Below are 11,926 nucleotides of genomic sequence, written 5' to 3' on the forward strand. Positions count from 1 at the left end.
TTTCATCTTTGTTCTAGTCCATACACACAGTCAAATCCATCATACTTTATAAGATACAGAGAGGGATTTACAGGAACTTGATCAAGAACTGTGCCCTTCCATTGTGTTACAGGTCCAACACACAGTCAAATCCATCATACTTTATAAGATACAGAGAGGGATTTACAGGAACTTGATCAAGAACTGTGCCCTTCCATTGTGTTACAGGTCCATTGCCTTCTTTCCATCCATGCTGTATTCTGCAGCCTACAATATTTCTTCGTGGCTGAGAAATAGGTTTGCTTGGTCCCACATTGTTTCTATGTTTTCTGTACACAGATACAAACATCAATATTAAACAAGGACATATATATTCAAAAATTCTACTTCAGAAAAGAGTTGTAGGCTTTTACATGATGATGTATTTTACAGCTTAGCACACCTTATTCAAATTAGGGCATAAAGCATATCACACTGTACTGGAAGAATGAAAAACACACTGAAAAGTAATGAAACATTTTTGATGTGCTTTATAAGGTTGCTTTGCTAATAGTAATTTCTAAAACTAGTCTGCTTAAAGCCAAAAGAACTATTCTATGCCTCGCTATATTGAATGTCAAAAAGTAAAACTCACCTGGTCAGGTCTCAAACCACAAGGCTACCTGGCAGTATTACAACTTTATTACCTTGTTGCTCTCTGTGGAATAGCAAACAACTACTGTCCCAGCGGGAAGAAGTCAGTGTAAACATTACCAGTGGCTGAACAAAATTCTTCCAAGATGTCTCTTTTCCCTAACCTGTGTTTTCATCTGAAGGAAATTTAGCCACCTATCTTCATTTACAGATATTTTTTACTCCATTTTAAAAGACACATGGTTGCAACAACACTTGTTGCACTGCTTGTTTTTAGTACAAGAAATGAATGGACATGGCCATAGAGGGGATATGCCTTAATGTGGAGAATAGGTTAAATATACCTTTTTGCCCTTCGGCTATTTTCATGGAAGTGGCACGTAAATTCCCTTTGGTGAATAACAGTTGTTGTTCTGATCAACTGTAATGTAAACTACTGGACAGTTTCAAATCACCAAAAGTGTTATACAAGTTTTGTTCTATCCAGTTATTAAACACAGGCATTGACGATTTTGAATACAAGTGGAAAAGGCTAAGGGACATTATGACAGTATACAAAATTCTCCTGAATGTTGAACTAGTTGCAAAACACATTTTTGGTCTACCACTTGTAGCACACTTCATTTAAATGGCAGTAATATATGCACATAATTAGCATGCTTAAAATCAACATCTAAAAGAGTGTCAGTTTCCAAAAACAATACTCTTCCTTAGATTAGAGATAGCGACCAAAGGAAAATGTCCCCAGGAACAATGAATGCTCTCACAGAAGTACCTGTATGATCCAAAAAAGACAAATAACATACCACTGAAGCCCTGGAAGAAGTGTTTCAAAACAATGCACTCACTATGTGATACTGGAATGCTTAATGCTAAAGATGTAATCGTAACTATTGAAAAAGATATACGATTCCTTCGGCAGCTTGTCCCACCTCCAGACTTTAATTCACCGTAAAGACCTTAGCAGGAGGGTTCATCAAATTTCACTTTTGCTGTAATTTGAGCTTTTCAAAGACCAAACTGTAGTTTTTGTATTCCTGACTTTGACAGCACAGATTATAACTGGAACAGGTTGGAGTTCCGGCAAACAGGGACTCGGGATCCCACAAAGCTGGTTCCAATATTATACAAAAACTAGAACACATTTTCAAATTCTAGTTCTGTTCAAGTATATGTATTCTCTTTTTCTACCTGTAATAGTTTACTATTACAAAATGAGATATCTGGTTCTTGGCACAATAAAACTGAGTTTGTTTTGCCTGCAATTCATTTATTTAGTTCTAGTGAATCACAGATCCGACCTAAAGGGAATAAAACCAACTAGCTAAAAAACCCCTAAAACTGATACTGCTTCATCTAGCTTAAGTAGTTTATGCTGGTAATCATCTCATCTTTGAAAGAGATTATAAGACTATTCATATTCAACCTCACAGTCAATTTTACTTTCTGCCTACAAAACATAATCCACTTTAGTATTTAAATTGGAACAATTAGGCAAAAAACCTTCACAATCATTCTAAAAATTATGTCTTTCTAGACAATATAAATGAGTTCAAATGGGTAACTATGTTTAAAATGCCTCAGAGAGGAAAAAGCATTACAAATTTAATTACAAGTCAAGTACCCACAGTTCAGATTTTTGTTTGTATGTTGTATTACTGAACAGGTGTTCACTCTCATTAGCAGTGGTTTATACTGTATGAAATGAGATATTCAAACTAGTATATTACCAAGGAAAACCTACTTCTTTCATCTGAACATGTGGTAAGAAAACATAAGTTTCTAACTATCACTAATTAACTGCTGTGAATGTACCCATGAAAGGCAACCAAGTAACAGCTCAAGCCTCTCCTTTCCTCAACAGTTTATCTGTGAAACATCAAGCAACACAAATATCATCCTATGATGCTATATCCAAAAGGTCCAACAACTTTTTCCTTGTCTTTGATTAGAATTATCTTTAAAATTCCAAAGAGATTTGCTCTTGAAGATTAGGTAACAATTTTCCTAGATACATAAGGAGCCAGGAAGAATAGAAAATAGCAAGTCCTGGAAATAGCTCTTGACATATCTGACGCATCCTCACTGTAAACAGCCCTTTGATTCCCAAAATTTTCAGGTCCTCTTCTTTCTCTTGCAGGTGGTAAAGCTGTTAAGTAAAACCTAGTTACATGAAAAGGTTTCATGATCAGAACGAGATACTTTAGAAACATTCTAAAAACTACATAGGCAGAAAGAAATCTACCCAAATTTTAAAGCTGTATCTATATGGTCCTCATGCAAACTTCTACTTGGCAGCTGCTACCAGGGAAACCACTGTAGTGAAGGACTGCACAAGACTGGTGGCAGAAAAATCAACTGTTACTAGAGGATTGTGCTTAAAAGACAAACGATCATTTATAAAAAGGAGAATGGCAATTCCCAATACCCTATCAAGTTATTAATTTAGGTTTGGCTGCTAGTTGGTTGGTTTTTTTCCTGATCATCTCATCTCAGAAAAACACAAGGGAAAAAAAACTAACAGAAGGGTGAAAGAAAACCACACTGCTCAGATACACAAAAAAGGCACAGCTGCGAAAAACTGGAAGGAAAATTATAAAACAGTATAAAAGCAGTACAGCAGCAGTGGTCAGTACACTTTCAAGTCTTTCACGGTGCTAAGCAGAAAAGTTATTAAAAATAGGACCAGAAACTTATTACAATTTGATCTTACTACGGCCTATTGTTAATAGCAGAATGGCGGTGACAGACTTGTTATTAACTACTTTTCACAATATTCAGACTATGATGCATATTGAGGCCAAACTTTTGAAAGACTTTGGGTACTCCCTCAAAAGCCATCATGCAGTTGTGAATTTCGCTCCAGATTTTGCAGAAATCAAGATTATGTTAACTTAAAGTGGGACCAAAATTTCAAAATGTTTAAGTTCACTTGTAGGTACATTGCAGGTATAACCTGTGCCTCAAAGTCCTTGAATCTCTGGCTATGAGAAATCTGAATAGCCGATGAAGAAAAGACTTTTTCCTACTAGTATCTTCTGTACTCTTTCCTTATGCACCAAGGGTGGAAAGAATGAGAGCCAGGAGTTAACTGACTCATCTGATGCCCGTGAAGTCAGTTTCATATTGGCAGAGATCACCACTACCCATTGACAGAGCACTTGGAAGAACTGCCCTATAACCACAGGAAACATCTCCAAACAGCTCAACAGTTAGCCAGCATTTAGGAAAGAAGAGTTCATCCACACTGCTCCTTCTATCACGTCCTCAATTACTGAATCATGCCTTGTTCCATCCTCTTGACTCCTTCTTCGTCTGCAAACCTTCTGAAGCCGGTTTAAAATCTCCTCAATGGCCTTTGAGTGCCAGTAGGCTTCTTCCTCTTTTTCTTTAAATGAGTAACTAAATAAACAACTAAATCAGTGACAAAGTATGCATTACTAACTCATGTTGTCTATCATAACAGCTCAGACTAGTATTGGCATACAGTATCACATCATCATTCATGTCCTACTCATTTGTGGTGAACTATAAATATGAACAATTCTATACTACTCTGCCTCATTCTCAGACAAGTCAGCGAGCAGCACACAAAAAATTATCTTGGCTTGTTACAGAAAAATCCCTTTACTAAATAATTAATAAACAATTGAACTAGCCTAAATTAACATGAAACTAAGCCGGACGGTAAGTTAAATGCCTCAAAATTAAGTCACTTAGGATCAAAACTTCTTATGTCCCACAAAAGCCTTTATGCTAACAAATTTACAGCCTATTTAGTTATTTAAATAAGTGTATATTAACACAACAATAAAGACAAATCTAGCCACCCTCAAGTACAAAAGGCAACCCACCTCTGATAGTCTTCCCATCATACACTCCTTTCTCTGAGCGGTTGAAAGAGAACAAGAGAAATTAAATTTTAACCAACTCTACCTGCCCCTAGACAAAAAAATGTTTCTCTTTGCCTTCTATGAAGATAGAAAAGAATGGATAATGATGAGCTGGTAGAAGGGATTAGAGTAGTTTTACATCAGGTGTTGTCTCTGGGAAACAGTTAACATTGTTAGCAGTGATTAACTACGTTAATCGTGGAAAAATACACCTGCGAAACAAATTGCTTTTGATTGATGCACCACTATATCACTTGACACTTAAAATACAACTAGTAACATTTGTGTAACTTTCACACTTACCCAGCTTAGATTTTTCCCACTAGAGATAGAGCCAGATATGGTATCCTGCTCTGTGACACTAAGACGAATTACACCCAGAAGACTACCTCTATTTTCACACAGCTACTCACCAATGTTCAGCTGCTACTATGTAAAAATGTTGTAGATGGAAAAATACATGCCATGAATGTGTACCATCAGCAGGTATCCTTCCTTCATGTGCAAACAGCAACCTCCTTGCAGAAGTATTTCATTTTTATTTTTAAAAAATGAAAAATCCTTTCCAAGACTACAGTTGTACTGCAGATGTGATTAAACATATCTAAGACTACTCCCAGACTGGGTTGTCAGTAAGCATGCCTTGCAGTTCGTATCACCCTGGTGACAATGCATGAATTCTGTGGCAGAGAAGAGACATCCTACAGTACATGGTTGATTTCTGGTTTGCAAATCCTTCTCTATGGATTCCACAAAGAATTACAAGATTGTACTCAAGGAAAAAAAGGTTATATTATCAGTCAAAACAATGTTTAAAACTTTGTATGTGGGGCTTGCCTTCCTACCACCCCCCTGAAAGAATTAAAAGAAAAGTCTGACTCTACACACATACAGACACTGAATACTACTCCACATGATTTTCAAGAACGAAGTGAGTGGAACAATACAGATATATTTCTAGAATAGGAATTCCAGTTACTGAGAGCTAAACTTTGATTAAAAGTTTTAACAACTTACTTGTGGGAAGTTCTTTTCTTCATCATGCTAGCAGACACTCCCGCATGACCTACAATATAAAAAAGTTGGAATTATTGAGAAATAATTTTAAAACTTACATAAAAAATTTCATTTTGAGTGTCAAAATGTAAAGAATCCAAACACTTCATGTTATGACAGATCAATGAACTGCCGCAGTGGGAGAAGTCTCTGCCTGGGCTACATGGTCATGAAGCCATGCTAGACTAACCCTGGCTGGATGCCAGGTACCCAAAGTGGCTCTTATCCCTCCCCTCGTCAGCTAGATATGGGTGAGAAAACACAACCATAGGCTCCTGGGTCAAAAGCGGGAGAGATCACTCACCAATTACCATCACAGGCACATAATGCTTAACTCAGGGAATATTAGTTTACTTTGCTACCAATCAAATCAGAGTAGGATAATAGGAAACAAAGCCAAATCTTTAAACACCTTCCTCACCCCTCCCTTCTTCCTCAGCCTTACTTCATTCCCAGTTTTTTTCTACCTGCTCCCCTCCAAATGGCACAAGCAGACAGGGAATGGGGGCTGCAGTCACTTAATCACACGTTGTCCCTGCTGCTCCCTTCTCCTTGGAAGAAGGACACTTCACACTCCTCCCCTGCTCCAGTGTGGGGCCCCTCCCATAGGAAACAGTCCTCCAAACTTCCCCAATATGAATCCTTCCCATGGGCAACAGTTCTTCACAAAGAGCTCCAGTGAGGGTCCCTTCCACAGGGTGCTGTCCTTCAGGAACAGCTCTGGTTATAGGTCCCCTGCAGGGTCACAAGTCCTGCCAACAAACCTGCTCCAGTGTGGGCTCCTCTCTCATGGGGCCACAGAGTCCTGTAAGGAGCCTGCTCCAGTGCAGATTTCCTGCAGGGTCACAGACTCCTTCAGTCGCATCCACCTGCTCCAGTGTGGGGTCCTCCATGGGCTACATAGGGACAGTCTGGCTCACCATGGGCTGCAGGGAAACCTCTGCTTGGGTGCCTGAGCATCTCTTCCCCTTCCTTCTTCACTGACCTTGGTGTCTGCAGAGCTGTTGCTCTCACATAGTCTCATTCCTCTCCTCTGGCTGCAATTGCTACTGTGCAGAATCTCCCCCCTTCTTAGATATATTATCACAAAGGATCTACACCATCACTGATGGGCTCAGCTTTGGCCAGTGGTGGGTCCATCTTGGAGCCCTTCCTTATTGTTGAGAACCAGGTGCAGCATAGCACCTCTCCTCAGTGGCTCCTCTATTACTTGGAGAACAAAGCTGTCATCAATGCATTCCATGAACTTTCTGGAGTTCTTATGCCATCATGTCCCTCCAACAGGTACTGGGGGTGGCCGAAGTTCCTATGAGGATCAGGACATGTGAACATGAGGCAGCTCCGATCTAACCATAGAGATTCTTACCTGCCAGGTATTCCTGGCTGGGAAGCCTGTAGCAGACATCCACTAATTTGTCACCTATCCTTGCCCTTCCTTTAACCATGACACATTAAGTTCTTGGTCAGCCCTTACCCATCCCCAGGCAGAACTCCAGGAATAAAAGCTATCTAGCCTCAGCCCACCAAATACGACCAGGAAAGGAAGCAACAACAGGTTGCTCCTTTGAGCACTGATTTCCCAAGAAGCACACGGACAAAAAAAATCACCCTAGCAGGAGTAAAAACTAAACAATTCAGACTATCTGCACTGTCAGAAGAAAGGCAGGAATTTACTGTGTGCATAAAGAAGTATGACTAGGTCAGAGGATGCACTTGGTAGTGCAATTGCAGGAATGATAAGAGAAGGGGATAGGTGAACTTGCAGGCAGGATAAGGACAAGGAGACCCAAACCCTAGGGGTCACCTCCACACTTGGTATCATACCCTTAGACAATTTTTGTCTCCATTTAGACCCATTCATCTTGCTTGCAGCATCAATCTCATTGAACACAGTAGTGTTTCACTCAGTCTTTTCAACTGGACAAGAGGAGACTGAGGGAAGACCTCATAGCTGCATACAACTTCCTCATGGAACGAAGTGGAGGAGCAGGAACTGATCTCTACTCTCTGGCAACCAGTGACAGGACCCAAGGCCTGAAGTTGTGCAACAGGAGGGTTAGGCTTGATACATTGATATGGTTCTTCCCCCAGAGGGTGTCTGGGCACTAGAACAGCTCCCCAGGGCAATGGCCACAGCCCCAAGCCTGACAGAGTTCAGTGAGAGCAAGGAGGTCAGCAGCTGTCTGCCTCAAGAATGTAGCAGCCAGAGACTGAAAGCCAGCAGATCCCAAGCCTAGGCCACAACGGTGCCAAGAGATGAGGCAGAACAAATGTGTACTATAACGAACAATTAATTTAAAAAGTGACTCCTGACAAAAATTTAAAAAAAAAAAACCAACACAGATTTAAGAGCTGAAAGAACAAATAGGAAGCAACTGTCTTCCTCAGCATATTTAAGTAAAATGTCCTAGCTTAATGTTTTTAGTAAAAAAAAAATCTGGCCACATAACCACCATTATGACACTTCAAAACAGTGTTGTAGTTTTATTGTTCATTATGCATCACATTTAAGTCATTAGAAAAAATTCTTCTAACAGCTTCCTGAAAAACCTAGGGTCAATTTTTTTGACATCTCATTAATGCTCAGAAGTTGACAAACTGAACTTAAATACCAGGTCACAAGTCGGCTCTCCTTTATTTTCTCTTACAGTTATAATTCTACTCCCACAGGCATTCTGCTAGTGTTGAAAGGAAGGATGGCTCACAAATTGATGGAATGAAAACTCACTGGACCAAGTGTTTAAGACTCTGCACTGGGTCTCTCTTCTGAAATCACTTATATTGCTAAAGCTACCTTTGGAATTAATAGTCATTTCAAGTAAGTGACAGCAAATTGTAAGCTAGCCACAGGTAAAACACAGGTTTGAAAGTTTCCAAAGGGTTACAGAGAGATCTTCCAGTATCAGTTGCTTCAGTGCTCAAAGAATCAGATGAGCATTTAAAAGCACCAGAATAAACTGTTGCTTGGGTATTTTAAAAGTTAACTGAGCTTTCCCAATTACACATGGCAGTTGCTCGGTTTCTTAATTTTATAAAAGGTCCAATTCCACAATGGTTGGTGATTAAAAATATGTTTCCCTGCACAGGCCACTAACTAGTAACTTTTGATGCAATACAAAACAGGAAGGTCACGTCTGTATTGCTAAATTAAATTTACATACGTCTTTTTAAGTCATCAGCTTCTGGAACAAAAATAAATGTTCTTTTAAAACAGGAGTGATAGCATCTGCATTAAATCATTTACACATTAAAAATGTCAATAAAGCAAGAACATTTTTTATCCATTAGAACCAAAGAAAACTACTCAGAAAAGAAACACCTCACCTGCATCAGCTCTGGATCGCTGACCTGGTGATTTTCCAAATGGGGTCTTCATTCATCTGTGTTTAAGTGAGCAGCAAAGCTGCTGGACTAGGGTGAAAATCCAGTTCTTCCCAACTCCCAGGATATCTTCGTACTCTTAGAATAAGACAACTGCCTATTAAGCCACCATTCACTCAAGAATTTGTTCTTCCTCAGTGTAGAAGGCGCGCTTTCAATTACAGTACTCTGAAAAACAGAACAGGTAAACTATAAGTACCTTGATTTGAAACAAAATATTCTCATCTTAACCAAGTCTCATTTTTATGCTCATTTTCATGTTCAACAGGACATCTTCTGTTACTCTGAAAACATTCAGCAAAGAGAGGGCATACACAGCAAAACAAATATTAGGGCTGCTACCTTTCCCTCATAGTCACAAGTAAAGTTCCACACCACAATGTCAGCTACATACAGACAGGAAAGCTTCTAAAAAAACACTGAGCTTAATACAGGGAAGAATGACTACTAGCTCAGAAGAAACTGTATGGCCTTTAGCAGAGGTAAAGCAGAAATCAACTGTTTCCATTTATGAGAAATAATACACTCACACAGCAGAAAAACATTTGCTTTGCCAAAGTTTAAAAAATCGTCTGTTGAAAAAAATCCAACACAAAAGGTATCAATAACACTGATTCCACTGCAATGACTGCTCATGCCACCAATTTGTTAAGTTGATGGTTCATAAACCTGCAGAAGTTTTATCTAAACTCATTAAATTGCTAAAGCATTTAGTCATTACATTCCCCTAGATGAAAGAGGCGAGGACAACCTTTTTAACTCCTTTTCAGGATTTAATTACAGAAATCTGTGATCACCTGAAGAGTAAGTGAAGAATTACATGTTAACTTATTTCAGAGTAACATTTTTGGACAGGAAACTCTTATGCAGAGTAATCCACTACTTCAGTACTGCCCACAACTAAGGCAACTGAGGTTAGATCATTTCCTTAAGATATGTCATTGCTGCAATCATGGTCTCTCTAGAATCTGTCCCTCAGCCAGATCACTAGTTACAGGCATTCTTCTGGCTTTAACATGTATATGAAAATTGACAACAGCTTCCAAAACCGAAGAGGGAAGACCAGCACTAAGTGTAGCTGAAGTTTGTGCCTTACTGAATAAGGGAACATACAATGGACAAGGCTTGAGGTACGGTAAAAGTTTTGCACAGAAAAACCACTTGGCAATTCTTTCATGAATTGCACACATTAATTTCTAGGAACAATAAAGCAACAGAGGAATATGCCTAGGAAAAAAGATCAATAGGGAGACAAACATTTTTCTCCAGAACAGCTATTAGCTGAGAATCAACTGCAGTATTATATATTCTACTCAAAAAAACACCCCCACAAACCAAAAAACAACCTCCCCAAAACATAAACCAAACCATCACTATCTCTACAAATGCACAAAATGTGGTGATTCTTCAGATTTAGAAAATAACATATCCTTTTAAAAAGTAAGCTGTCGACCTGTTATTCAAGGAAGCTGTAGATATTTTGAACAGCTGTATTATACACTTCACCCTCACAAGACTTCCAATACATAGCAAAAATATAAAGCACTGGATCTTTTGATTGCACTGGCTAGTAAGCAGCAATGTTTAGAAAGATAACTGAAACACCTCAAAAGATAAGGCTTTCTACCAGTTAACCTTTTTAATGGAATGTACCTAGTCATTACTATGCCACGAATTTGAAACTATACCTCCAAAATGGAAAATTTATTTCTAATCCTTTTAAAGTCACAATTTGCTAGCACTTAATGAAGTGCTTTGTTGTGCTCCCTGAACCTGTGGAAGTAAAAACTTGATTCAGCTGTGCAAACAGATTTTCTAGAAACTAAGCCAGTACCTGTTACAAATTCAAAACCTTACTGAAGATGAAACTTCAGCTTTCCTAATACTATTATTCCAAACTTAATTTACATTTCAGTTGCACACTGATAGTTCTGAGAATACTAATAAGGAGGCATAAAATCTGTTTTTTCTGAAAACATCTTGAATTTTTAAGCATATGTAACTAAACCTCACTTGATTAAAAATAAACCAAATCCCATAAAACTTAGGATTCTTAAATATGATGAATGACGAAACATCACAAAGCCAGCAGGAAAATACCTTAAACTCCTAACATGAAAAACCATCAAGAAAAAAAAATTAAGTCACAAAATGCAAACCCTTTGATTACAAGGGGTTTATGCACTCAGTAGCAATAAACTATAATGTTAAGAAAGAGCAGATACTCCTCGTTGATGACCTATGAAACAATCAAATTTTTAGTCATTCTGTTGATAGTAGCAGATATGGCAAAACCGGTAAGTAGGTTTTCTTGACAGAAAGTGACACATCCAAAACAAGTCAGACTAGTCTTAACAGACTGCCAATAACTCTCAAAAGAGAAGTGCCACTGCCTAGTAGTCAGGCACACACTTCCCCAACACCTGACAGCACAGGTCACCATCACTGCAGCTGCAGGTTTCACTTAAAAGACAGACATTCTTTTGATTTGTGAGCTGCTACTCACGAGGCCAGGAGTTTTGCTTGTTTTTACAAACCTTCCTGCATCACATCATACTTAGAAGGGAAACAATGTGAAAGTTAAGGTGCCACTTTGACAGTGGTCCAATTACTGTGGAATGCTGCAAATAATATTAACTGTCAGATTCAAAACATTAGCTCTATAAATTGTCAATCATACCAATTTTAATGAGAACAGTACAATCACACAATCAAAGTAGGCAGGAAGACATGATATTAACACAGAAAAAATAAATCCAAGTGAAAAAAATAATTTTTGCAGTATTGTCGTGGTTTAACCCTAGCCAGCAGCCATGAAGCACGCAGCGAATGCCCTACCCTTCTCCAGCCTTCTTTTTTTTCCCCTCTTCCCGGTCGGTGGAAAATATGTAGATTGAGATAAAAACAGTTTAATAACAAAGAGCAGAATGAGCTAAAATGCTAACAGGTAATAAAAAAGAAAGTGAAAGGCAAAAACACAGAAT

The 11,926-nt window shown here is 38.6% G+C and overlaps 1 protein-coding gene across 1 annotated transcript in view; it reads right to left on the reverse strand.

The window, feature by feature from the left end:
* Positions 1 to 8,937, reverse strand: part of SPIN1 (spindlin 1) — an 18,391-nt gene extending 9,454 nt beyond the window's left edge. The window contains 3 exon segments of the mRNA XM_009073419.1: positions 94 to 308; positions 5,523 to 5,571; positions 8,886 to 8,937. Of these exon segments, the coding sequence (XP_009071667.1) occupies positions 94 to 308; positions 5,523 to 5,571; positions 8,886 to 8,937 (316 nt within the window).
* Positions 8,938 to 11,926: the final 2,989 nt, after the last annotated feature.

The sequence above is a fragment of the Acanthisitta chloris genome, unplaced genomic scaffold (assembly GCF_000695815.1).
Source record: "Acanthisitta chloris isolate BGI_N310 unplaced genomic scaffold, ASM69581v1 scaffold5344, whole genome shotgun sequence".
Taxonomy (NCBI): domain Eukaryota; kingdom Metazoa; phylum Chordata; class Aves; order Passeriformes; family Acanthisittidae; genus Acanthisitta; species Acanthisitta chloris.